This window comes from Meriones unguiculatus, chromosome 7, assembly GCF_030254825.1.
Source record: "Meriones unguiculatus strain TT.TT164.6M chromosome 7, Bangor_MerUng_6.1, whole genome shotgun sequence".
NCBI classification, from domain to species: Eukaryota; Metazoa; Chordata; class Mammalia; order Rodentia; family Muridae; genus Meriones; species Meriones unguiculatus.
The window spans coordinates 1,725,923-1,753,914 of record NC_083355.1 but is presented as its reverse complement, the minus strand read 5'-3'; the positions used below and the strand labels follow the sequence as shown (position 1 = coordinate 1,753,914).

At 51.8% G+C, this 27,992-nt stretch overlaps 1 protein-coding gene and 1 long non-coding RNA gene across 2 annotated transcripts; one reads left to right on the top strand and one right to left on the bottom strand.

Annotated features, from left to right (window-relative positions):
- Window positions 1-27,982, top strand: LOC132655072 (uncharacterized). The gene is made up of 5 exons (XR_009592644.1): window positions 1-231; window positions 487-622; window positions 22,475-23,114; window positions 24,005-24,201; window positions 27,190-27,982. It is a non-coding gene; the product is annotated as an uncharacterized LOC132655072 (long non-coding RNA).
- Cd7 (CD7 molecule) lies at window positions 14,854-17,325 on the bottom strand. Its single transcript, XM_021637486.2, has 4 exons — window positions 17,167-17,325; window positions 15,749-16,063; window positions 15,388-15,542; window positions 14,854-15,201 (listed from the first exon to the last, which is right to left on the bottom strand). Exons 1-4 carry the CDS (start codon window positions 17,237-17,239, stop codon window positions 15,094-15,096), a joined length of 651 nt encoding a protein of 216 aa, XP_021493161.1. The 5' UTR covers window positions 17,240-17,325; the 3' UTR covers window positions 14,854-15,093.
- Window positions 27,983-27,992: the final 10 nt, after the last annotated feature.

Below are 27,992 nucleotides of genomic sequence, written 5' to 3'. Positions count from 1 at the left end.
ATGAGGACAGCTCTCAGAAACAGGGTCAAGCCGGGGGAGGCATGTCTAGGTCCCTCCAGCTTCCTCCACCGAGGACCTGGCCGGAAGCTCTGGTACTGCTGAGCCAGGGAAGAGGTGCCTGTGGAAGGTGGAAACAGTTTAGAAAATAGCTGAGGCCCTGCAGGGACAGGGCAGCAGGAAAATTAGTGTTTCCTGGACAAGGACATCTGCCTTCGAAGGAAGTTCCGTAGTGTAAATGCTGTTCCTTACTGTGCTGGGTTCTCCTCCCTCTCCTCCTCCCTTTCTTCCTCCTCCCCCTCCTCCTCTTCTTTGTCGTCTTCATTCTTGTTTTAGGAGGTCTCAGATAACACAGATAAACTTACTATGTAGCTGAGGATGACCTTGAATTTCTCATCTTTCTGCTTCTACTTCCCAAGTGCTGGGATTACAGGCAAAACCACCACATACAGCTTCCACTAAACTCTTCTAATTCCCTCTGATTGTCAGAGGCAGCAGGGACCCTGCCCAGTGCTGCTGAGGGCAGCCAAGGAGATCCCAAATAAGGAGCGCCACTTGGATAAAGCCAGATCCGTGACCACATCCCAGGAGAGACGCTGGGACAAGCCGATGTGAAGCAAAGTTGGTGAGTTATTCCCTAAAGCTAATGGGTGGTAAATATCTATATTTATGGACGGACACTGGTGGGGGAGATGCTTAAAAGGGCAGCATGCTGCCCCTCCCAAGACACGGGCCTTAGGTGTCTGAGAGAGAGAGAGCTATCTTCAGGTGTCTTTACAATGGCCAAATACGAGCTTGTGGCTTGTTTTTGTTGTTTTTCTGAGACAGGGTCTCACTGTGTGCCCCAGGCTGTTTTGGAACTCATTCTGTAGCGACCAGGATGGCCTCAGACTTATGGTGATCTTCCTGCTTCTGCCTCCCAAGTGCTGTATTTCCAATTGTGCTCTACCACATCTGATTGATTCTGTGGCTTTCTACATTACATTGCTCAAGGATATAATTTAGAGCAAGCTTTAATGAAGTAAAATTGAAAATTAAGTTTAGGGAAACTTAAGGTTGTTTTTTGTATTATTTTGTAGATGAAACTGTAAAGTGATTTTTCTGAGGTGCATTGTTTATATTTAGGGATGAGAGAGGAGAGTTCACACAGCGAGACTGAAGGCCAGACATTTTGGCCCTGAATACACTTGGTTCAATAGCAGTTTTTCCCATCTTTGTTTGGGAGGGCAGATGCTGTTTCTGTAGGCATCTTGGCTTTATAAGGTGTGTTCAGGTTTCGGGTTCCTGGCCAGGCTCTGGGATGAGAGGCGTCTTCTCCTTCCAATTGTTAGAACACAGGTCTATCTCTGTAAGACACTGGTCACTCTAACGGGACACTTCCCACAGCATGAAGAAATCAAGCCGCTCCCTGACGTCAGTGTCCCTGCGTCCCTGCCGTCAGGGAAACAACCCTCACGAGATAAAGATGAAACTCGGTCAGCACCACTTCAGCAGGTGCTGGGCCGAAAGCTTCCCAGGTCTGACCAAGTTCTTACTCATTTCAACACAGTAAACACCTTGGGGAGAAGTCTCCATGTGACAATGGGCACAAAGCTTCAGGGATAATGACATGGAAACTCCCTTGCAAAATACACCTCTGCAGCAGAGCACCCATGACCTCTGAGCACCCGTGACCTCTACAGCAGAGCACCCGTGACCTCTGAGCACCCGTGACCTCTGAGCACCCGTGATCTCTACAGCAGAGCACCCGTGACCTCTGCAGCAGAGCACCCGTGACCTCTGAGCACCCGTGACCTCTGAGCACCTGTGACCTCTACAGCAGAGCACCCGTGACCTCTACAGCAGAGCACCCGTGACCTCTGTAGAGCTCAGGGAAAGGGCCTGAGGAGGAGGATGCAGGCATAAGGACAGACCCTGTTGGTGGGGTGCAAAGTCTCTCTCATAAGGACGGGTTCTGTTCACTGAGAGGTAAAGCTCCGGATTCGGGCCTAAATGAAGCTCAGGACTTGGGGGTTCCGGTGAAGGCTTCATAGAACGGCAAAAAGAGCACTAGGTTGTTAAACATCATCCTCTGCAGCTTTCTGGACAAAAAGCTAGCGTTTGTTTTTCCTTGAAGAACACGGGCCTGCGTGTTCAACAGCTCTGGGGCCGCCAGTGCTTTCTCCAAGCTGCACCGCCTACAGGCCCCTCCCATCACTCTCTCTAAACACTCACCTCTAAGTTACGTGTGTATGTGTGCAGTATATCGTGTTGGAGGGCAGGAGTCCTCAGAAGCCGGGAGCGGGAGCACCAGATCCCGAGAGCTGGGGCCGCGGGAGCCACCCAACGCAAGCCATCCTAGTGGCTGGGGCACCTCTCCACCCCCCGCCTGGCTTTTTGCCTGGGACACAGTTAAGCTGGACTGAGCTGTGGTTACCAGTCCTTAACCTACGGTACCTGGCTCCTCTGTCCTCTTCTTCATGTGTATTAGCAAAGACCAAATCACGTGGAATAAAATGTCCAGCCAGCCCCCAAACTCATAAAAGCCTTCCCTTCATCTCTCTCTCAAATATTTTCATTCTATGTGTGGTGTTTTGCCTGTATGTATGTCTGTGCACCACATGAACGCAGAAGGGGGAACCCCTGACACTGGAGTTACAGAGAGTTGTGAACAGCTATGTGGGTGCTGGGAATTGAACTTGGGTCCTCTGGAAGAGCAGCCAGTGCTCTTAGCCAATTAGCCAAGTCCCTTATTTCCACTCTTGGTTGAACCTCCTCCTCGGGTTCCTTTAAAGGAATGTCTCTTCTTTCCTTTAGGCCTTTGTTATTCTGTTTGAAAATATTATTGTTTCTTCTAATATTCCCTCACCTTAAGGCTCTGCTACAGGTTCCTAAGAAACCTCATTCATGAGGAGTAATTATGTGTCACCTCCGTTTATAAAGCAGCAACCATGATCTTCTTCTTGTATTTAACACCCCGGCCCCTAAATTTCCTTTTCCTATCTTGTCTCAAGAGTTCCTTCCTTAAAGCTCTGCCAGAAAGTCACAGGCAGGGAGTGACGGGAAAAGCTCGGGGAATGTAAACTTGGAAACCCTGGCCCAATTATAATGAAGAGAAGACACAGAGCACCAGGGCTGGAACTTAGCTCGGAGATGAAGGACTTCTCTAGCTTGTCTGAGGCCTTGTGTCCATGGCGTCGGCACTGAGGAAGACCATCATGATGCTTCGGAGTAGGTGCGGTGCCTCAGGCAGTCATCTCAGAGCGGTTGGAAAGCCCCGTCTCTCCTTGGAGCAGAAGCGAAACTGTTGAAAATTAAAACCAGGCTTTGCCGTGGCAGAGCGTACTTCCACCGATGGCTGACGGCTTCCCATCTCCACAGTCTCATCCAGGCTGGGCTCAAACTGCTGCAGAGATCTCTGTGAAGACGTGGAGAGACTCTCCAAACTTCACCCAGCCTTTTAGAGTAGGCAATGAAAACACACACACACAGACGGCGACAGACAGACAGACACACACACACACTCTCTCTCTCACACCCACAAAGAGGGAGAGACAGAGACAGAGAGAGAGGAGAGAGATATAGACAGAGACAGACAGACTGTTGCAAACCCTTGCACACAGAGACAGAGATAGAGACAGAGAGACACAGATGCACACTCAGACACAGAGAGACAGAGAAGAGAGAGACAGAGTCAAACAGACACACACACACATACACTCATACAGAGAGAGAGAGACAGAGACAGAGAGAGACACACAGAGACAGAGAGACAAAGGCAGAGACAGACAAACAGACACACATTCACACAGAGAGAGAGACAGAGACAGACAAAAGCAGAGAGAGACAGATAGACAGACACACACACACCCGGGCGTGGGGATGAGGTCCCATAGGCTTACTATAGACACCCTCAGGCAGCAGACAGGGACAGTTAGGACAGGAGAAGTCCCCTTGGCCCTCCCAGCCACATTTCGTTACTAAGCCGGCAATCCCACTGGCCTGCCCTGGGGCGGGGATGCCTGGCAGCAGCCCACGTCACCAGGCCCAGGTGCCTGGCCCCCAGCCACCCCAGCTCTCCCTCTCCTGATCCTTGCTCACGCTCCTCTGCCTCCTCTCTCTCTCTCTCTCTCTCTCTCTCTCTCTCTCTCTCTCTCTCGTCTCTGTTTGTCTGTCTGTCTGTCTGCCTCTCCCTTTCCCTGAAGTCCCCATTCTGGGACAGCCATTTGATCTCTCTTCCCCCAACAAACCTAGATCTGTTGTGTGGCGTGATTTCTCAGGGGCACACCTCAGCACAGGCCGCCAAAGGTGCTCCAGCCCGCGCCGGCTGAGTTTTAGCCTGTCACTTTTCCTTCCAACACAACCTCTCCTCTGGGTCGCTTGGAGACATGCTTCCTGAGACAAGCACAGACGGTGCCCTTCCTTCACAGGCATCTTCATCTACTTGCCCGAATGGCCCAGGGGATGGCTGCTCACTCGTCTTGACACTTATCCAGCCAGCTCTGCCTTGTCCTTTTCTTTCCCCCTTTTTCCCTGATGGGGAAAATCGGGTGTGCAGGGGAGGAGCAAGGGGACTGTGTGGGTGGACATGGGCAGGGTCCGCTCCCCTTTCCAGTAACAGGTGTGCGAGACCCAGCCGGGCCCTCCAGGCGGCCCTGTTCGACTGCGCTGTCCCCACTCCTGCCACCAGAGGGCAGGCAGCCCTTCTTAGAGCTGCGCCTGGCCGCGGAGTCTCTGCTTCACTGTGCCTCTGGCCTGCCCTTGCCCAAACCTCGGTGCCAGCCCTGCCCAGGACCTTCCCTGCCTTCAGGGCTAAGTTTCTAGATGGTTCCTGGAGTGTGCTATCCCGGCATCGAGACAGGATGGCCCCAGTGTCCCCAGGGTAATGGGACCTTTCGGTGACCACGTTGGGAAAACATCCAGGAACTTGTCCAAGGGCAGCAAGGGCCACGTAGGCAGGGTTGGCCTTGATCTGGAGGATTTCAGCTTGGGGAGGGAGCAAGGAAAAGAGGGAGGGAGGAGGGGAGACAGAGACAGAGAGAGACAGAGGCGCTGTGGGTGTGCTAGAGCCTGGACATTGTAGGCGGGTCCACAGGGAGTGGTGGACCAGGCCGCCCTGTGAGCTACTGTTCCCTGTCTCCTAGAGATAGGCTCAACCTCAGGCTCAGATGGGGGGCACCAGGGTACTGAGCAGGGGCTGGAGACAGGAGAGGGTCATGAGGAAACCCACAGATGCTTAGGAAAGATAGCGTGAAAACAAAAACAAACAACACACCACGGCTCCCTAGGGCAGGAAGAAGGCTTTCCAGCTTAGGAATCAGGGACAGCGGAAATGGACAAGTCCAGAGGAGACCTCTGGAAGCGGAATGAGCGCTGAGAAGCTGCCAGGAAGGTGTCGACATTCATGAGCTGCCCCAGGATGAGGGGGACCACTGCACCCCTGAGTGCCTGTCTTTTTCTGGGGTCTTGGGGATGACTGGCACCATGCCATAGGGCTGCCCATCCAGTCTCAGAGACCAGGATCACAGGAGGATTGTCAGTGTGCCCCGGGGGTTCCGTGGCCAGTGGTGGCAGATGAGGTAACACAGGTAACATAGTGCTGTTCAAAGGAACTGATGATTTCCTACCCCTGACGATGATTTTACAGAATTTCTGACTTGATTCAAGTAACTTAAAAACTCTCGCAGTGTAACAAAAACTTGCAGAAGAACTCCATATGTCAAGCACTTGATTTACACCAAGAGGGAAAACAAGATGAAACAAATTAAGAATCAAGGAGACACGTTCATTCTGGGTTTAGGCCAAGGATAAGGCCCAGGTGTACACCATGATAAGAAAGATGTTACTAATATAGAAACAAAGAAGAAAGTTAACTCTACAAGACAGACACCTGTTTCTTAGAAAAACCTTGACATAAAATACTTGTTTGAACACATTGTACATTTGAAATCAGAAGATAAGACTTCTGCTTGGAGCTCATAATGAGCATAGAGATAAAACCACTGCTTTAAACTTATGATAAACAAAGTATCTAGTTAGATATTAGGAGCATTAGTCCAGCTGTAACTCCTCTTTTATGTAACAACTGTATCTATTTTTGAATGAGGTAATTTTTTCTATACATAGAAAACCCAAGACAGAATTAAACAGTTGTTGAGGCCACCTGCTTCATCAAAAAATGTCTAATTGTCTGTATATTTTGCCTATATGTATGCATATATGTATATTTAAATCTGTGTGTTTACATGTATGTGGATGAATGGTGACTTTGGGAGCTCCCTTGTTTTGTCTATTGTTTGTGTGTGTGCATGTGTGTGTGAGGTTCGCAAAGATCTGCTTGCTTTGTCTGCCAAATGTGTGTGTGTTTAGTAAGTGATAAGCAGACAGGAGTGCTCTTAGCACTCTAGCCTCCAGCGAGCCGCGATTCATGGCCGAGCCAATAAGTTAAAAGGAACTTAGGGTTTTCTTTTTACACCCACTTGCATTTAGAGCAAGAAACTGTCAGGGCTTCGGTAGCGCACACTATGAGTAAAAAGTCCTTCGGCTTCACTGATTATGACGCTCTGCTCTTAAACAATACAAGCTTTTAGCTAGAGAGCTGTTTTGGTGGCAGAGAAAGCAGAGTAGCTCAATTGCTAAAGCTTCAGACCCTGAATCTGAAAGTTCAGGATTCAATTCCTGCTGCCTCTCTCCTCCTTTGGAGGCTCCCTGGGAGTTAAGCTGTATATATAGAGTTAAAGTGTGTTTATAGAGAGAACCCCAAATAGCAAGGTTACCAGGCTGGAAGCTAAGGAATAGAGAGAAACACCAGCCACTAGCTGGCCACCGACCCTGCCAGCGCCCTGTGAATGGCAGATTGGCTTTTGGCAGCAGATATGGAGCCAGCAAGTGGGAAGGTGACTGAGGTCCTACCCAGACTTGGCCTGGTCTTTCATGAGGCCTCCATCCCAGGTGTGAAAGGCTGAGGTGGCCTTTGAGCTTTTCTGGCTAAGAGTCTGAGGTCCGTGGTGTCTGCAGAGAGAAGGTGGAGCCAGAGGTGGGGAAAGAGGGGAGTAGAGGGTTCTGGAGGCAAAGTCATTTCAGGGCATGCTAGCTACGGCCCTGACCTTCTCATGGTTCCCCTCACTTGTGTGAGAATTTGGGTTTCCCAGCGGTCTGTACCCTGGCATAGCTTTGTGTTCCCTGGGGTCCCTCTCTCTGGATATGCTGTGTACCCCATGCCCGAGGCAGCGCTGAGGGTGGCCAGCCTTGGACAGGAGTGAGAGAGGAGGGGAGTCTAGGATCCTGGCTGCTGTTGAGGTGCAGCGGGGGTGGTGTTAAACAGTGGGGGCCTGAGAACATGGGGGCCTCTGCAGGCCCAGCAGGTTCTTCCTGCATTAACCACCATCAACCAAAACCGCGGTCACAGTCACCGCCGCAGCTCCAGCAGACAGGCGCCCACAGGGAGGCCATCATTTAGGAAGGTTGCTGAGCATCCGGGGGGTGGGGCTAAGCCTTATTGGGGTAATGAGTGGTAGATGGACTTCCTTACAGCCTTAACCCCTTGGCCAGCTGATGGGGCCATGCGGAGCTGAAAACCAGGTAGCAGCATAATCAATTGCTAGGAAAAAATATGGGAGCTGATATCTGAGGCATTTCTCACAAATCTTAGCACTTGGCAGGCTGAAGCGGGAGGGTATGAGTTCTGGGCAAGTGTAGGCATCGTTGTGACTTCTAGGCCAGCTGAGGCTACAGAGCAAGACTCTTTTGTCTAAACTAAAACCTTGGGGCTGGAGAGCTGGCTCAGCGGTTAAGAGCCCTAGCCGCTCTTCCAAAGGACCCAGGTTTGATTCTCAGCGTCCAAATGGCAGCTCACCCCTTTCATAACTCCAGTCCCAGGATCTGACACCTCTTCTGGCCTTCACGAGCACCAGCACACAGACGGTGCATAGGCACCTGTAGGCAAAATATCCACACACATAACCATAAAAACAAAACAAAATTAAGGCCAGTGTAGTGACATGATTATAGTCCCAGGATTTGTGATGTGGAAGCAGGAGGATCAGGAGCTCAAGGCCAGCCTGAGCTACACCAGCCTTGCCTCAAAAAACAAAAAGAAAAGTAGCTGGGAGACGGCTCAGTCAGTAAGCACTTTCATTGCTAAAGAGGTAGGGACAGGAGGAGCCCTGGGCTTGCTGCTGAGTCGGTCCAGCTGAATCTGTAAGTTTCAGGTTTAATAAGAGAGCCTGCCTCAAAAAATAAAGTGGAAAGTCACAGAGGAAGTACCCAATATTGACTTCTGACCTGCACACACATGCACACGTGTGCACATTAACATATTCAAAAAGAAAAAGAGAAAAATAAACAAAAATCAGTTTTGTGAAGCCATGGTGTTGGACTGAGATCATTCACCAGATCCCATATGGTGTCAGTCATGAGCCAAGGCTGATCTCAAACTTACCACATGCTGAGGCTAGCCTTGAACTCCCGATCCTCCTGTGTCTACCTCTTAAGGGCTGAGATTACAGGTGTGTGCTGCTGTGCCCAACTCTATCAAGAAAAACTTCCTTCCTTCCTTCCTTCCTCCCTTCTTTCTTCCAGTCCTAACCTGGGGTTTCATGCATGCAAAGCAAGCACACAGCCACTGATACCATTGAGCTACAGCCACAACCTTTCAACCTTTTTTTTATGCTCTTTTTTTTAAATATATATTTTATTTATTTATTATGTATACAATGTTCTATCTGCATATACACTTGCACTCCAGAAGAAGACACTAGATCTTATTATAGATGGTTGTGAGCCACCATGTGGTTGCTGGGAATTGAACTCAGGACCTTTTGAAGAATAACCAGTTCTCTTGACCTCTGAGCCACTCCTGCAGCCCCTGGCTCATCCTCCTCATCAGAGAAATCCCTGATACTCTCTGCCTTTCTGGGGTTTCAGCAAGATCTCAGGGCTGCCCAGAGCAGCAGGCTTTCAAGTCCTCAGACTGCTGGGAAGGCTGTGAAGAGAGCAAGAAGCCGGCTCACATCGGGAGGGGCTTGTGAGCGCCAGAAGGAAGCACCTAAGCTGGCTGGGGAGCCGCTTCCCGCCCAGGCACACTCTAGGGTCCTCTCTTCTGAGCCGGAGAACGGCTGGGGGAGGCTTGAGTCTTTCTGGGGCAGCAGGGCCTTCAGGCTGGGTCCCGACAGAGGCCAGGCTGAGCGTCCACAGATAGTGTACAGGCCCCAGATCTCAGGAGGCAGCTGTCACCTGCCTTGTCACGGCCACTCTCCCGCTTTGTGGCTTCTTGTTTTTCCCTTGTGAGGAAACCAAGGTAGTCGCACCTGACTCACATGACCGGAGTGCACTTTCCTTTGTGTCTGCCCACAGTGAAGAGCCGTGACGCTTCCTGCAAGTAGACTGAAGGACACTGAGCTCACAGCCCTCATCCTGTTTCTCACTGACCAGGGCCTGATGACACACCTTATCGTCAAAACACAGTTTCACATACCCTGGTAGCTGTGTAAATTCGGGCTCCCGTGTTGACTGGCTCCATGAATCTGGGTCTGCAGAGAGCTTAAAATCTCCCAAAGGCCAGCCATGGTGGTGCACACTTGCAATCCTAGCGCCTAGCTGAGTTGGAGGTCAAGGTCATCCTTGGTCACATACCTCCTGACTCTGACTGTCTCATTCTACTCCTCACCCCGTGAAATCTCTGCCGAAAACTCCCGGTTTATCTATCTCTTTCTGCGGTCACACCTCCGCGCGGCAGCACTGACATTCCCAGACCACGTGTTTGCATGCAGCTCCAGCGGTACATCTTTTATTTCTTGGCCACATGCAAAGTAACGTGTTCCCATGTGGCATTTCCACACACACCTGAGTCTAGGTTGAGCCTCCCATGGTGTCTCCTGTCTCCCTGCCCCACCACACTCCCTTCCACCCCAGCATTCCCCCCTCCACGCTCATATTTTATTAGCTCTGCCCTCTCCTGTCAAGCCTCCGTTTTCCTCCAATGGACCCCATGACCTGTCATGGTCTCTATCCAAATGCAGCGGTTAGACGCTAGGATCTTCATGTGAGAAAGAATATGTGCTCTTGTCTTTCTGAGCCTGGGTGCATCACTTACAGTGTTTTCCAGCTGGTTTAATCATTTTCCTTTTCTTTATGGCAGAATAAAATCCCAGCACATGCTGCATCACCTCTGCCATCTGTTCATTCGTGGGTGGCAATGCAGGGCAGCTCCATTTCTTTGCTCTTGTGGGGAGCACAGCACCGAACACGGATGGGTCAGTGTCTTTGTGGCAGAATATAAGACCTGACGCTGTCAGGTCATCATATGCCCAGGTGTGACGCTGTCAGGTCATCATATGCCCAGGTGTGACGCTGTCAGGTCATCATATGTCCAGGTGTGATGCTGTCAGGTCATATGTCCAGTGTGATGCTGTCAGGTCATATGTCCAGTGTGATGCTGTCAGGTCATATTGTACTTCTAAGTTTTAGATTTAAGAAGTATTTTAGACTCATTCTATGTGTATGAGAGTTTTGCCCGGAGGTGTTATGTGAACCACGGGAGTGCCTGGTGCTCTCAGAGGTCAGGAGAGGGCGTCTGACCCCCTGGAACGGGAGTTACAGACAGCTGTGAGCTACTGCATGGCCGCTGGGAACCAAGTCTGGGTCCTTTGCAAGAGTAGCAGATGCTCTTGGCCACTGCGCCGTCTCTCCAGCCCCGCAGCTTTCGGCTGTTGGCTCTCCTCTGAGAAGCCTCTCGGTGGCCGCGCTAGTTTATACTCCCAGCTACAAGCACCTTTCCCCGTGTGCTTACCAGTATTTGTTGTCATTCCTTTCTCTATTGTCATTGATGTTATTACTGACATACTGGAGTTGAACCCTGGGATTGACACATGTTCATGCTCTGCCACGGAGCTACCTTTTATTTTCTCAACGAGAGCCATTTAGACTGTGGTGGATGGGATCTCAAAGCGGTCTGAGTACTCCCTCCTCTGATGGCCAAGGATGTGGAACCCTTGTCTATGTATCTATTTGTCATTTGTATCTTCTTTTGAGAACTTCCTGTTCAGATCAGCAACCCGTTTATTGACTGACAGGGGGTTTTGGTGTTTAATTTTTGCATTTCTTGTTATAGTCTAGATCTTAGCCCCTTGTGTGAAATACAGCTGGAATAATTTTACCATTGTGCAGACTGTTGATTCTGTTGGTATTTTCTTTCACAGAAGCTTCCGGGTTTCATGTAACCCCACGGAGGCTAGTTCCTGTGCTACTGGGGTTCTGTTCGGAAATTCTTGCCTAACCCAGGCACATTGTCATCCAAGCACTTGGAAGGCTGAGGCACATAGGGATCTGTGAGTTCGAGGCCAGCCTAGTCTATGCAGCAAGTTCCAGGCCAGCTAGGGCTACACAGTGAGACCTTGTCCTCAAAATCAAACAAACAAACCTTTCCCATATCAGCCCTGATGCACTTCCCCTGGATTTTCTTGTGATTTAAATGCTTAAGGTTTTAAGTTATGTCTTTGATCCACTTTGAGTTGATTTTTTAAAATATAGGTCTAATTTCATTCTTCTGCAGGTAAAGATCCTGTTTTGCTAACACTGTGTATTGAATTATGGTTCCAATGGATGTTTTTGACACTTTGGTTAAACTTTAGCTGCCCACAGTTGAGTAGATTTGTCTCTGGGTTTTCTGTTGTACATGCCTGTTTTTTTGTGTTAGTGCTATGCCGTTTTTGTCAGCGTGGCTTTGTAGTATAATTTGAGGTAATGAATACTTCAGGCCACGCTCTTTATGTATATTGCTTTGGTTGTATGGTATTTTGTGTTTTCATACAAACTTTAGTATTTTTTCTAATTCTGTAAGGAATATCTTTGTGGTTTTGATGGATAGTGGATTGAAATTTAAATATATGTGTATATCCATGTGTGTCCCCGTGAGTGTGGACCACGTGTGCACAGGTGCCTGCAGAGGCCAGGAGAAAACATGAGGTCCTGTGGAGTGGTGTTCGAAGCTGCCTGCTGTGGGCTCTGGGACTTGAACTCAGGGCCTCTGGACCAAACGCTCTTATCTGCCAACTCATCTTCAGTGAGTGAACTCACTAAAGTTTTGAAAGTATGACCATCTTCACAATGTTGATTCTGCGGATCTCACGCTGCTTATATCTTGTTCTAGTGTGTTTTGTTATATAGAGAATGTATTGTTGGAATTTTTGAGGTATTTTTGCTGGTTTTAAGAAAGACACAGGTACGCTTTGTTTTACCGCAGCCACCGGCAATCCTCACGCTTCCCAGAGGGATTTCGGGACTTTCTGACAGAAGAAATGTCTGGTCGTGTTTGCACTTCCCTTGGTCTGCCTGTCCCTGTCCCGCCCTGTTGTGCTGCTATAAGGCAGAATTTCAGATCTACATTTCATGTAGATGCAGCTTTTGTTTGCCTTAGGCTCTTACTCTTTTGAAGCAAAAGCAAATGCTAGCTGGCCTCTTATTTCTATCTTACTGTGTTTTGAGACAAGGTTTCGTGTAGCCCAGGCTAGCCCTGAAATGCTGACCGGGAGCTCCTGAACCACCCGCCCTGCTTCCCGTGCAGGGGCTCCAGGCGTGCTCCTCCGCTCTGGTTTGTTGTTCTGGGGCTCAAACTCCAGGCCACGTCACGGCAGGCAGGCACTCTCCCTACTCAACTATGCCTTCCTTTTTCTCTTTTGAGATTGATCCCCTTCTATTTTATGTATATGAGTGTTTGCCTGTGTGTCTGTGTACCATGTGAGTGAAATACCTTCAGAGGCCAGAAGACAGTGGATCCCTGTCTGGTGGTGAGCCTCCATGAACATGGTAGGAATTGAACCCTGGTCCTTGGAAGAGCAGCTAGCGCTCTAACCCCTACAGATGGAGGCTCTGGTTTCCCCAGTTTCTAATGTAACAACTCCTGACTTGAACACTGCCTCCAAGACTGATTGCAAGGCCGACTTTCCATGGCGTGTTTAAAGAGTATCTATTTTGTCCTTACGGTGTATAACTTTGTTGAGTGACCGTCCAGGAACCAAGTTCTTGACCCCCGTATGCAATTACTCTGCCGTCCTCATGTTTGAGGGCCTGGCATCTGGTCTGGACCCTCCTCACTGTCCTGCCATCCTCATGGGCTGTAAGCAGGCAATGCTCCCCTCCCTCTCAGCTGCCACCCACGCTGCCTGCAGACTGAGGTCCTGCCTGCTCTCTGCCTGCTGTGAACCTTTCCTTTCCCTTGTTCGCATCCACTGCCACCCCTTAGCCAGGCGCTTGCAACACAGTGTCCTATTAACCACAACAAAGGCTTGGAGTAAGGGAGGAAGAGGGACCAGGGTGCGATTCCTTGGCTCCCTCTGTGCTGGGAGCCTTTAGTGGAGGCTGTGGGGGGGGGGGCGTGTTGGGGGGAGCCTTCCCCTGAAGGCGGGGCTTCTCCTAAGGATTTGTCCATGTGCTCTAACTCCCTTGCCTGGCCAAACCTGAATGGCTTTGAGAGAGTGTTTGCTCTACAGGGGTGTTGTATGCAGCATCTTGGCTAACATCCAACTACTGCTTTGTCCCAGATGCCGCCACAAAGGCCCACAGGCCAAAGATAAGGCTTATATTTGTTGAGCAGTCACGATCTGGAACCAGAAGCCAGCACGCTCCTGGTGGCACCGCTGTATACTGGCCCGGTCCTTGGCCGAGTCCCCAACCCTGAATGTCTCCGCATCCTGCAGGGAGGTGGGAGGCACAGAAATTAGCACAGTGGGGGACTGGGCCTCAGACCCAGCGTGTGCTATGGCCACCCAGTGAGGCCGGTCATGCTCGGTCTAGGCTACCTAGACTCAGGACTGTGGCCCAGACCGGTGGGACCTGGGGCAGCAAGTGAGAGGACACAGGGACAAAGACCAAGGCTTGCTGGGATTGTCAATGGCCTCAGCTGCCCTTTGGGGGACCCAGGAGGCCCAGCAGGCTGGGCACCGACAGCCACAGTGACTTCCATGGCTGTCTCAGGTGCCGAGCTCGGGGCTGCTTCAGGCTTCTTGTCACTGTCGCCCCGGTGACCACACTTCAGTGTCTATGGGGCCGTGGTGGTAGCTGGGGGAGCAGAGCTGAGCCTGGGTAGAGGAGGCTGAGCTGGGGCTGGCTGGCAGGACAGGGGGCTCTGTGAGGGAGGTGGAGCTGTGGTCTCTGCCACCCCGTTTCCCAGGTGCAGGAGCGGGGCTGAACGTTAAGCAGCCCACTGCACTGCCGCCATTACCCATGTGACCTGTGTGCCACCTTATAGTGTTGGCAACAGGGGTGGGACAGAAGGGCAGGAGGCCAGTGGTGGCAGGTGAAGGTGGGAGCAGGTCTTCAGCTATCCCAGGGGTCAGCAACATGAGGTGGATGGGGACAGAGCAGCGCACTGTGGACCAGCCGAGCACCCGGGCCTCAGCTTCCCTACTCATGAACGGGAAGTGAGGGTCCTAGCCCAGGTGCACCCTGGGAGCCGAGCTGGCCCCAGGCGCTGGGCTGGCATTGTTGTGGCTTCATGTGTCGGTCCCCAAGAGGGACCCCTGAGACAAATGGGGAATCTAGGAAGGCCACATCTCACGCTGTTCTCACTGAGGGCCTTGGGCCTGCACCAACAGAGACTCCGCATGGCTGGGCCCTCAGAAACATGGCCTAGAATGGGTGAGGGCGTTGCTCCTGGTTCTTCACCCGTCTAGGTGAGCTCCCTTTTGGGGTGTGAGCACTGAGGCTCCTGGGGGCCTGGCCAGGAGAGCTTCCCCTTCTCCCACTTTTACCCTCTCTGCTCTCACAGATGTCTGACAATCTGAATTCCTGCCCTCTTCAGCTAGGAGCTCTTCAGCTAGGAGCACGCTGGGAAATAAAAGCCGAGGTGAGAGAAGGAAAAACAAAATACAAGTGCTTTGTTTTTGCCTTTGTTTCTTTATTCTTTTCTTTTTCTGGCCAGGCTGCTCTTGGACAGGTACAAGCGTTTCTCCACAAGCTTTGCTCTTGATGCATGTTACCTGGTTAGGGCTGGGGACAGAGTGCAGAGGAGCCCCACCCACCCAGAGGCACCGAGGGCACGGGAAGGGTGCTGGGTCCGGCAGCTGCGCCGGGTGGTGTGGCTCTGTGGAAACACGCTGTGGGGGAGTGTGGGCAGAAAGCTCACTGGTACACGTTGGGGATGCGGGCAGTCTTGGGGTTGCCGCAGGTCATGTCCTCATATACTATGAACTGTGAGGCCTTCTCCCGGGAGGTGCGCAGTTTCTTGATCTGAAAGAGACACGGATTCACGCGTGAGGCTCGTGCCATCTCTCACTCTATCTCTAGGCTTCACCGTCCCGCTTCAGTGTGCCCGAATGGTGCTCATGCACACCACTCTCTGCAGCCTCAGGGCTTTGTCCTGGGCATCCTGCCCAGACCGTAGGCCCATGAGAAGGGCTGTAGGTTTACACTGACCTGTGGCTTCCTCAGCATGCACAGCACCCCTAGGACCAGCCCAGCCAGGACCAGCCCAGCGAGGAAGAAGCCTGCAGCAAGGACGGCCGGGAAGGAAGCTGAGCTCGTCACGGCTTCCTGGGATCCGCTGGGGCAGTTTTCCTGGGACAGCATTTCTGGGAAGATGAACAAAAAGAGCCGTTGGTGGGAGAGTGGGGAGGGAAACCCACCCGAGGCCTTAGGGTTCAAGGCAGGGAGGAGAGATGGCGCCTGCAGAGGGACAGCAGCCAGGGGACCTCAGGAAGAAGCGGGCACGAGCAGAGGTGCCAGCCGGCGCACAGAGGCTCCCTGGCAGCCAGCAGCTCGACGGGCACATCCCTACCTCTCACCACAAGCACGGTGGGGGAGCCACAGACACTGTCCCTTGTGGCAGGCACGCACTCATAGGCTCCGGTGTCTTCCTGCCGGAGGTGGCTCACAGTGATGGTCAGGTTCCTCTGGGAGCCGGAGAAATGAATCCGCTCTGAGAAGAGCGGGTCCACTGTGGCCTCCTCCCCATCTTCAAAGTAAGCCACCTTGTGAGCCTGCGGCCAGGTCTTCTTCAGGTAGAGCCCTTCCAGGCTCCTGCTGGTGTAGCAGGTGATGCTGACGGAGTCGCCCTCAGAGGCCATCAGGCCACGGGGAGACTGTTGCATCTCTGTAAAGGACCAGCAACTGTTGCCACTGCGCTGGCAGAGAGGCCTTTCGCCTTCCCTCTCAGCACTGGTGACTGGAACACGTTAACACATACCCCAGAGACTCACATACCCCACACTCGTATAAGTCCAAGCACACTCAAGCATCTCACACAGCGCACGCACATGCATGCTCACACGCACGCGCGCGCACGTACACATTTACACACACGCTCACACACACACACACACACACAAACACACACATGCACACACACAGGCCATCTCACTCTGCTGTGCACAGGGGTGTGTCAGAAGCCCCTCTCTCCACGCCCCGAGGCTTCACTCTCCTGTGCTGGGTCCCGAGAGATGCCTCCTCGCTCACACTCTTCTCTGCAGGAGCGGTGTGGGGACTCAGCGCCAGCCCTGTGGTCGACCCTGTGCTAACACGGTGCTTTGAAGAAGGTGCTGTGCGGGTGCCGGAGCAGCTCTAGCCGCTGCCGTGACTGTTCACGTCCCGGGACGGTGTCTGCGAGTGTGTTGCACCCTGACACTAGGCCTTTCCCTTTTGAGGACTCCCACCCGGCTCTACCCTCTTTGCCTCTGTGTCTGTCTTTCTCTCAAGGGAGTCACCTCCCAGGTAGCCACTCCCAGCTCTTCTTCTCTTTCCAGTGCTGCTGCTCTCACCCCCTCCCCACACGCCGTCATTTCCAGGCCTCTGGAGCCTGTGACCCTGCGGAAGGGGCACATGCTGGCTTGTTTGGGAGATCCCCCCCTCTTTCAACTTCCAGCCGAGTTCGGCCTGCTTGGGTCCACACCACCCATTTTCCTGTGTGCACAGACTGAGCGTGAACCCCAGCAGCTCACAGACTGAACGCTATGCTGGCTTTTGCCCAAGAATCATGCCTGGGAGCCGGAGCCTCCCCTAGTCTTTCTGGAGATCTTTTGCACCTCACCACAAGACTTCCCACAGCTGGCTGCTCTGAAAGGGGACGAAAGGACAAGATCCTCACCCCAGGACCCTGTTAGAAGGACTAGGCCTCAGGACCATCAAGCTCAGGGCCAACGGTCCCTAGGGAGCTGTGTGATCTGCCCGAGGAGCGTGGGCATGGAGAGCAATGCTTACCTTGGGCATCCAGAGTGCCAGGCAGGACAGTGGCCAGTGTAAGTATCAGGGCCGGCAGGACCTGCTGAGTCATGGTGCCCAGATCCAGTCAGCCACGCCACCTGGAGCACATCACTGAGCACTGTACAGATGCACCCCAAAAGCCCACAGGAGGAAGAAACAGGGGCGTGGCGGCTCAACACGGTTGGGGGTGAGGTGCAGAGGGAGGGCTTCCTGGAGGTGGAGGTGGAGCCTTGAAGGGGATGGGGGGAAGCACTCTAGTGCCCCACACCCCCACTGCCCCTCTTGGCTGGTTGTCTGGTCCACCTCTCACCATCCCTAACCTAGGGTGTCTGTGGGAGACGTCAGAGACAAGGCCTGGGACTGTGGGGAAGACCAGGGGGCTTAAAGGGACAGCGGTCAGGAGGCAGCCGAGGTCGCCTCTGGCTTTGGTGCCATTTTCTGCGGGAACAAGCTCAGGTCTACGGGGTCGCCTGTGGTCTGTGCCCACTGTCAGACCATACCTGGTTGTCTTGGAGACCTGGCTGGACCTTCTGTAGAAGCAGGATGGAGTCAGGACCCACTGGGTCAAAGGGCAGCTAGGAGCCCGCTCAAGAGCAAGCCTCCTGGGCTGAGCGTGAGGACCCTGCGTCCCGCTCCCGGTCAAGCGAGCTCTAGGACGGCTGCCAGCCCTGGAGCTCCACGTGGTGGCGGCAGGACCAGTGTGTCCCAGCGAGGGCAGCTTCCGAGTGTGTGCACTGTCACATCGGGACCTAACGCCGCTCCTCAGTGGGGTTCCACTGAGTGACCAGAAGAGGCTCGCCGTGTAGATGGACGTGGGTGCCGTGGTGCAGATGGGGTACTGTGTGGGTACACCAGAGCACACGGGGAGGGACTCAGGTAAAGGAAGGTCGGTCTGGGAAGCTGTTAGGAATGAAGGATGGGGGAGGGACCGGTCACATGCATACAACAGAGGGACAACAGGTGTGGAACCCTGTAATTTGGGAGAAGAGAGAAACATAGGGGGGTTGGGTCAGGAGGGCAGTCGGGGAGCCATCACCCTCCCCAGCAGAGAAGACCATGAAAAGACAGACGATTCAGGGACGTAAGACGTAGTCTCCTCCTGTAATTCCTGCGGCCACTCAAAGGGCACACGACTGGACTATGGCCACCTCCCCAGGTGTGACCATGGCGTGTCCTTCATGCATGGACGCTTTGACTGTTTTAGGCAGCATGTCAAACACTTCAGAGCTGATAGGCCCTGTGGCTGTGCCGTAGCCCAGGGCCACGGGGGGAGGTGATGGCCCAAACCCAGTGGACGTCATTTAGAGTAAAAGGACAGACCTCCGTGCTCCGTGTGCAGGGTGGCAGCCTCAGGGGCCCTGTGTAGCTCTGGAGGCCACGGCACCAGGCAGTGTTAGCACAGGGTTTCCGGTCTTAGCAAGCGGTTTTTGCTCTGTGGTTTTGTTTTGTTTTTGTTTTTTCCAGACAGGGTTTTTCTATGTAGCCCAGGCTATCCAGAGACTCTCTTTGTAGACCAGGTTGGCCTCACACTCAGAGATCCACCTACCTCTGGCCGAGTGCTGGGATTAAGGGCGTGAGCCCCCATGCCCAGTTTGGCAAGTAATGTGTGTTTCTGTGTGTGTGTGTGTGTGTGTGTGTGGTTTCTAACAATCATATTTCCCAGAAGGTGGTGGTTTCTTTTGTTCATTGGCTTACTGTAACTCATTTTAAGATCAGAATCAGGAATTCTATAAAATCATTATCAGGAATTAGAGAACCATCATCTAAGTAGGATTATTTCATGAAAGCCCATCTTCATGTTGATCTGCAGGAACTCTGCCCGACAGAGTGAAGCAGGCACACCAGACATAGGCAGCCAGCATTTCTCTGTGCCAGCTATGTGAGACCCAGCAATGACAAGCACAGAGAGGCATATCAGCAGCCAGACGCGAAGCAGAGATAAAGTTCCTGTGGCCATGCCTCACAGGGCAGACCTCGTCATCAGCTGTGCAAAGAGGGCGAGCCACTTCCAGGAAGCTTGCTTGCTTGCCACAGGCCCCCTCTGCACGCATGGTTCCTGGCAGGATTGGGCTTCCTTTCCATGCCTAGATGTAAGCGTGCACAGCTGAGGAGAATCTAATCTGAAGCTTGCTCGGAGTGGAGTGTGAGAGCAGATGGGCGTGCTAGTTCACTAACAGATTCATTGTTTGCAGAGGGACGGGTGTGCCCCATGCGCAAGGCTAAGGGGTTGAGACGCCACGCGCGTGGGCAGAAACTCGGTGTGTGCGTAGCCCCAACCGCGTTCCCATGCTGCCTGCCTCACCTGACAGTATCATCCTTACACCAGTGTGACTCTTGTCCTCCTACGCCTGTCCCCAGACCCTGCAACCGCCTTTACCTTCTCCAGAAGGCTCATGCTGTCCTAGAAGGACATAATTCATCTCATCCTCTGCTGAAGACTCCGCTTTCCCACCCTCCACTCCCAATTGTGCTGTCGGAGTTCCCCTGGTTATCCATTCAAATAGACTGTCCTAGGCCGAGTTCCGGTTTTCGTGAGGAAACACCATGACCAAAAGCAAGCTGGAGAGGAAAGGCTTTATTCAGCTCACACTTCCACATCATACTCCATCACTGAGGGAAGTCAGGACAGGAACTCAAGCAGGGCAGGAACCTGGAGGCAGGAGCTGGCACAGAGGCCAGGGAGGGCACTGCTCACTGGCTTGCTCTCCTATCTTGCTAAAGCTGCTTTCTTTTAGACCCGAGGAAAACCAGCCCGGGCGTGGCTGCACCCCCAGTGTGCTGGGCCCTGTCTGATCGTGAGATTGTGAGAAAATGCCCCACAGGCCTGCCTACGGCTTGACCGTGTGGAAGTATTTTCTCAGTTGAGGCTCCCTCCTCTGCCAGAACAGAAACCCAACAAACAACCTCCCTCCACATGCACGCTCAAAGGAACTCCTACCCCACTAGAGGTTTTCCAGAGTTTTCATAGCAAAACATGAGTACAAATTTAATTTTCTCACTTTTTTCTTGCAAGTCTCGTCAGATACTGGCCCTTTAAGCCAGGCTCTGCCTGTGTGAAGGACACCTAGCACAGGGAAAAGCCCGCTCCCATGGACGCTCTTTATCATACAAAGACATCAGTCTACTACCTAGAACAGAAAGACTCTCTCTGTCTCTGTCTCTCTCTAACGCCCTAATTCCAGGGCAGCATACAAGCGTCCATGGATCTGATAGGCTCGAAACACTCAACATCACCCAACCAAGCCTGTCCTCGGCTGCTGTAGTTTGCTTTCTAATGCTGCTCTAACGATCATGACCTAAAGCAACCTAGGGAGGAAGGGATTTAGTTGGCTTGATCCTGATCACAGCCCACCACTGAGGGAAACTGAGGCAGGAATCAGGACAGGAACCGGAGCAGAGACCACAGAGGAAGGTGGCTTACGGGCCTGCTCCTTATGCTCACCCGCTTGTTTTCATACAACCCAGGACCACCCAGGACCACCTGTCCAGGGCGGCACGGCTCACCAGGATGGGCATGGGCCCTCTCGCGTCAACCGTTGGTCTGTGGGAGAACGGCCCCCACAGGGCCTGTGGCTGGCTCAGAAGAGAGTTTCATCTCTATCAGTGATTTCATCTTGCTCAGGTCTGAATACTTACTTGGCAGGGTGTTTGGTGACATTAGGAGGTGTGACCTTGTTGGGGGAGGTGTCACTAGAGCCCAGCTTTAAGGTTTCAAAGAGTGGAGCCATTCACAAGGTTGTCTGCTTGTAGGCCGGGGCTCTGAGCTGCTCTGCAGACACCGGCTGGCCAGGCGCTCGCCCGGCATCCCGCTACCCTGGCTCCTCAGCACTTCTCACCGTGCCCCCACCCCCAAATCCCTCCAGCCCCTGAGCTTCCGTTCCCTTCCCTCAGCTTCTCTTCAACAAAACCCGCCATTTGACTACACACTTTCTCTTGGTCTTACCTTGGCTCCTCTCCCAGACTTCTCTTTATCTTTTTGCCCTCTCCCTCTTCCCTTTCTCTTCTCTTCCTCTCTGCCCCCCCATCTCCTCTTGCAGCCTGGTTCAGTCTGGACCCTTCCTCTGGCTGTGCACTCCCTCATATCTCCAGCAAAACTTTCTTAGCCACACCTAGGAGCAGGCATACACCTAGGAGCAGTCACGCCTTCATTTTCACTGAACGCCTTTCCTGGAAAAACACACCATTCTCGGCACCATACACCAAATCCCTCAGATCCAACCTCTCCTTGGAGTGGTCTTGACTTGTGGATATTTCTTTCCTGCTCCAGCTTTCACTTTTGTTAGAGGTACTAACTGACCGTGGGCTGGCTCAGTGGTAAGAGTGCTTCCTGCCCTTGCTGAGAACGTGGCTTTGGATCCCAGCACCTGCTTGCTTTTCCTACAACCCGAGACCTCCATCCCAGGCGTGGCAGCACCCACAGTGAGCTGGCTTCTCCAGCATGAATTATTAATAAGGAAAACGTACCAGAGGCTTTCCCACAGGCCGATCGCGTGGGTTCGTTTCCTGAATTGAGATTTCTTCTAAAATGACTGTAGTTTGTGTCAAGCTGACATAAAACTAGCCAGCATATTCTCCTTGAGTACGGCTCAGCATGACTGCAGGGATGGGCACCAGAAATGTGTAATCAGATCGCTTCTGACGATTACCGTTCTTGTCAGTGACCTTGGCTATGGGATCAGCCACAGCTCCGCAGCCTCTGCGGCCCTTCAGGACCAGTGGATCCTCTCCCCTCCATCACTGCCAAGCCTGCTTCTTGCTGACCCCAAGGAATTGGCTGAGAATTGGCTGAGTCTACGCCAATCCATCAGGGACAGTTACAGCGGCAGCTGGAAGACTAGGGGAGCAGACCTCAGATTCAGGGCCGAGAGCGTCTGGAGACGGTGCCCTGGATTGCTTTCCTGGTCACTAATTCTCCTGGGTGCAATCGCCTGCAGCGTCCTCCATTTTGACTTCTTAACCCTCCTGTACAATCATTATTGTACCTGTAAGACCTGGAGTCTCACTGCTCAGGAGCTCAGGATCTCGCCCTTCCCAGGAACTCTCACAGACCACCACTCGATGCAAAAGCAAGAGGTTTTATTGCTATCGAGATAGGGTCGCCCCTCCAAAGACAGGAGACGACCCCGAACATGCAAAGCACAGGATTTTTATACCTGAAAATCAGACCACTTTTGCTCTATAGTTTACAGCTGGTTGTAGATAGTTCACAGCTGGCTGTTTCTCAGCACAGTTCACCCGCCCTTCAAGAGCTCTCTGCACCTGGCTTCAATTCAAAGAATCACAGTTGTTTTTTTCTCATTCCCAGGTGGTCCCTCATACTGAATGCAGATAAAGCTCCACCAACTGCTGAGCCTCCTGCTCCCAGCAGGCACTTCTCAGTCTTCCTGTCCAACACCAGCCTCCCTCAAGAACTACATCTTCTCCCTCCAAGCGCAGCTCAAGCCTCTGCCTCTTATGGTTCTACAACCCTAACCAAAACCAACTCCAAAGCTTCTCTCCAGAGCAGGAGAGCTTCCTCTCTGTCAGGGGACTGACTTTGCCGATAGATCAGTTCAGTGGGTGGATGGTGGGACGGGGTGGTGTGCCTGGAAACCACGAGGCCCAAAGATAAAAGCAAAAGGCCTGGTCTGTCAGTGGCTGGCGTGATGCCTCATGCGAACAGTCAGAGCCTAGCTGCTAATGACCCATGACACTTCAGGCTAGTGACCTCAGTACTTACCACAGTTCCTGCTGAAGGGCACAGCGAGGGACCAGAGAGCAGGTCCAGCAGTTGAGAGCGCTTTGCTGCTTTTGCGGAGAACTGAGTTTAGTTAGTGGACATCATGGCAAAACCCACACACACACATAACACACAATTAAAAATAAAATCTTTAGCCAGGCATGGTAGCACACACTTTTAATACCAGCACATGAGGCAGAGGCAGGTGGACTTGTCTGAGTTTGAGGTGAGTTTGAGTCCAGCCTGTTGTATTCAGTGAAGTGCAGGCCAGCCAGGACTACCTAGTCTGACTTTATCTAAAGTAAAATGAGAATATTTAGAGGCTGGAAAGAATGGCTTGGTGGCTCAGATCACTTATTGCGTAAGAACCATGCCCAAGGACCAGGCAACTTTCTGGAATTCTGGGAGTTATAGTTCTCTGAAAATAACAAAGCTATACAGGAAATATGATGGCCATGTGGTTTGTCCTTCAGAAGCCCCTATAGCATGTGTCTCATAGCCACTCTCTGGGAAGCCAGGGGTGGATCTGACCGGAGTCCATTTTTCTGGTCAGTACTTAGTTAAAGATTGCTTCAAATTTGGCTCAAAATGGTAGAACTGATTTTTCTCTTGCCAGTCTCAGGAATAGCATTTGGAGGCCCCAGTGAGCTAAGAAAGACCATTCTACCCCAAATTGTGGAACTAGGCTCTTCTCTTTCTTCTTAAAAATTTTTTTATAGAGGCTTCCCTTTGGCCAGTCATAGTAGCCTTTTGTGTTTTGTTTTGTTTTGTTTTTGGAGACAGGGTTTCTCTGTGTAGCCCTGGCTGTCCTGAACTCACTTTGTAGACCAGGCTGGCCTGAAACTCTCAGCAATCTGCCTGCTTCTGCCCCCAGAGTGCTGGGATTATAGGGTGCACCACCACGCCCAAGCCTTTTTTCCCCCTAAAACTAGCTTGGTGTGACATTTTCCTGCATGTTTCTGGATTCCGGTATGGGGTACCCTGTCTGGGAGTGGGGAAGACCTGACAAGTGTTCAGGGCAAAGGGAGGCGCTCCACAGCCCACGGTTAATTCTGGTTAGGGGGGTTCAGCTAGAGTCACTGCTCTGTCTTCTGACACCCCCCCCCCGCCCTCTAGTGACAGCGAAGCCAATACAATTGGGCAGAGTGGAGAGGCCTGGCACACGGGTGCTCCTCAGCAGGGTCCCAAGGTCCGACTGCACAACAAAACCAGAATGCCCAAGGCACTGGAGGTCAGCCTGGAGTTTGGTGAGGCCCAGAGGGACATCGGACCAGCCAGGGGTTGTGCAAGGAGAATCGCTCTTCATCAAGCTGGTGGGTCCCTGCAGCAGAGCACGCAATTGTTTGTTTTGTTTTTCTGATTTTTTGAGGCAGGGTTTTTCTGTGTAGCCCTGGCTGTGCTGAACTCACTTTGTAGACCAGGCTGGCCTGAAACTCACAGCAATCTGCCTGCCTCTGCCCCCTGAGTGCTGGACTGACAGGCCACACCCGGCTGAGCCCGCCAGCTGTTAACCGTCATTGCTTTGTGTTCTCTGTTCTCTTTGCCTCTGTGCCGTCTTTGATGTCCCTGTTGCCATGTGCTCTGACTTGGGGTGACTGGATAGACAGAGCTGGTCGCTGCTCCAAAGGCCGCTCCTGGAACGGAGGTGCACCGGGGTCGGGCAGGTCTGCGCACAGCGGCCAACAGAGTGCTGACCGTGGTGGTCCTGCCATGCAGGCAGCCGCCAGGGCCCTGTGTGTAGACACAAGGTTGCCGTGTAATTCAAAGCTGATTTCTGTATCCCCCACATCTGGTTGCAAGTGAATCGCCCCAAGGAAGTATTTCTAAGAAGGTCCACATCCCCCGTCCCTAGTAACCCACTCTCTCTCCTACCTGGTGTTGGGGTGTTGGAAGAGACTGGAGTGGAGAGGGAGAAGGGGACCTAAGGAGCACCAAACAGAGCAGGGTGAAAAAGTCAAAGCCTGCACGGCTGGGCACTGAATTCGGCCGCAGAGGATTCCAGACTGCCCCTCCCCCAGTCCCAGCAGTGGCGGCGTGAGGGGGCTCTGGTTTGCATGTGCGAACACGGCCACCGCTGTTTGTTTCTGACTGGTCTCCCCGAATGTGGGCGTTGACTGTGCTCTGTGTTCTTGGTTTAGCCCTTGTGGCTGGTGCAGCCCGCAGCCCAGGGACTCAGACTTTGTGTCCAGGCTTCCTGGCCACTGGGGCTAAGGTGACCGGGACGGGACGCGGACATCGCCTGGGTGTGGGTAGTAGTGAGGCTGTTTTATGCCCTTCGACTTTATTAAAAAACTGGCTCTGCCCTTCCCAGACCCAGACATGCTTGTGAAGTCTAGGTCTGGAGTCAAGAGATCTGACAGGAGGAAGAAGAGCAGCAGAACAGCTAACGGGACCATCGGTATCATGGAATTGCCTACGAAATCCATCATATAAGTTCCCAGTGGCTAAAAACTACCTGTAATATTTAACAAAAAGTTAAAGTTCGTAACACGAAGTCGGTAGCTGAAAATCTGTGCAGAGGTAACCTTAAAGGGACCTGCGGTGTTGCTGCTCCTCCTAAGGGTCCAGCCTGTGGGTGAGGGCAGCAGGTTCAGGCCGAGGGATGAGCGGGGCGCTGGGGTGAGTGGGGGGGGGCTGGGAGTCGGGGGGGAGTCGGGGGGGAAGCAACTTGAGGGCAAGTGGCTGCAGACTCAGTTATCCTGGAAGAGAGAATGAGTACAAGGCTTTGGGCCACCAATCAGGTTCCTCCACACCGACCAGAGCCAGCCACTGAGTGTTCATCTGGGCGGACGCTCCATCGTCAGGTCACATACTTTCCGCCAAGGGCTTCCGCCCAGGCCTTGAACCCTAATGGACCTTTAGGGTTCCTTTGCCAGGAATGCCCACAGTGTGGCTTGAGTCCACTGGGCATATTAACAACACGTGGCCTGCCTCCTTAGGCAGCCGTGTGCTAGCGGCCCTCGTTGCTAGGCTGCAGAGGAAGCTTCACTGCCGTCTCTGCTAAGGGCAGCCAAGTGGTGGGCCAACAGGAGGACAACAGGTCTCCAAAGATGCTTTTGAATTGGGTGGCTTTTGTGCATAATCCCAGTCCTGTTTAAAAACCAGGTTTATAGAAGATAGGACTTTTAAAACAATGCTTGTTTAACGAGGCATTAAAGCCGCTCCACCTACAAGAGAGGAGGTTCCTTGCTGGCAGCCAGGCTTTGTCTCATGAGAATCTTCCAGGTGATATTCGTCTTAGGGATATTGAATTGTTTGCACTGTGGGAGCTTGGTTTTGCCTCATCAGATTATGGTTGTTTCCTGTGTCTTCACTTTTGAAATAAATTATTTTCATATTGCAGAACACAGAGTTGAGAGATTTTAAAGTTTTTGTGGTTGTTGTTGTTGTTTTGGTTTTTTGAGATGAGGTCGCAGTATATCCTTAGCTGTCCTGTAACTTGCTGTGTAGACCAGGCCTGCCTTGAACTCAGAGATCTACCTGCCTCTGCTGCCCAAGTTCTAGGATTAAAGGTGTGTGCCACCACCACCTGGTTCAGAGTTTAAACTTCTTTAAGAGGAAATTTTGGAGTTTTACCAAAAAAATTTTAAATTAAAAAAAAAACTGGATATTTTTAAGGAACAGCTTTAAAAATATTTAAGTTTGTAATGCTATAGGACATTTTAAATTTATAATATACTTTATTATAATGTCTTTATTAATATGTGATCTTGATAAACAGATGAGCAAAAGGCTAAAATTAGGGCTATAGATATGGGCCCTGAACAATAGACACCAGAGACTGAGGCCTTCCTGCCTTACGGCACAGTAAGACAATGACCTGAGCAGCTGGCTCATCTTACCCGAGGTCTAACAGAGACTCATTTAAGAATGTATGTCTAGGGCTGGAGGCATAGCTCGGAGGTTAAGAGCACTGGCTGCTCTTCCAGAGGTCATAAGTTCAATTCCCAGCACCCACATGGTGGCTCACAACCATCTATAGTGAGATCTGGTGCCCTCTGCTGGCCTGCAGGTGTACATGCAGACAGAACAGTGTATACATAATAAATAAATAAATCTTAAAAACAAAAAGAATGTATGCCTAAGCCAGGCAGGGTAGTGCACACCTATAGTCCTGGCACAGAGGAGACAGAGGCAGGTGGATCTCTGTGAGTTCCAGGCCAGCCTAGTCTACAAAAGTGAGTCCAGAAGAGCTTACACAGAGAAACCCTGTCTCAAAAACAAAAACAAAACAAACAAACAAAAAACCGAACAAATAAAGAAGAACGAATATCTAACCTTGTTTGTGCTAATGTTTTAAGCTACAGCTGTTTTGGAAAGCTGAGTCCTACAAGGAACTTAATTCTGAAGTGGTGCACTCTGGAAGAACCAGGAAAATGGAGCCGCTGCTCTCCGTACGGCTTGTTTGCATGGAAAAAGTTTCAACACAGAAATTGTTGTTTTTATTAAACTGTCAAGGATGATTAAGTCTTAATATGTTCAGAAATATACTTATAGTCCTTTCAAATACTAATGGAATTAATTATAGAAAATTTATTTAACCTCCTATATATGTTTTCAAGGTCTAGCCTAAAGTAAGTAACTAAAAAGTTTGTTACTTAATAGACAGCGGTCCTGCAGCTTGTCAGAGATCTGCTGAACACAGCATTTAAGACATTTAATGGAAAAACCTTATGTGACAGTGACCCCAAAGTCTCCAAGAAGATAATGGGGCACAATGATGACAATCCCACCTGGACCGTGGGAGCACTAGCTACTGGACCAGACTGCCCCAATGCCTCACCCACTGCCAGGAACCATTCAGAACTGTGGATGAGCATGACACTGGAGAGCTGGTTGTCCACTTTGCCTAGACAAAGTAAGGTCAGCACCCTGAGTTCCTCCTCCACAGGAGCGCCTGCCATCTTCTGGCCTGGGCCTGAGGTGATGCTGCCCTGGTCCCTCTGCCCCAACACCATGGAGTCCACAGGAGCCTGGGATGACTGTTAGGTCGTTTGTCTTTATCTCAGATCCCGTTTGCAATATTTCTTTCCATATACCCAGATTGTAATCCTGAATGGTTTGTGCTGAAATAAAAATCTTTTCTTAAAGCCATGTAATACCT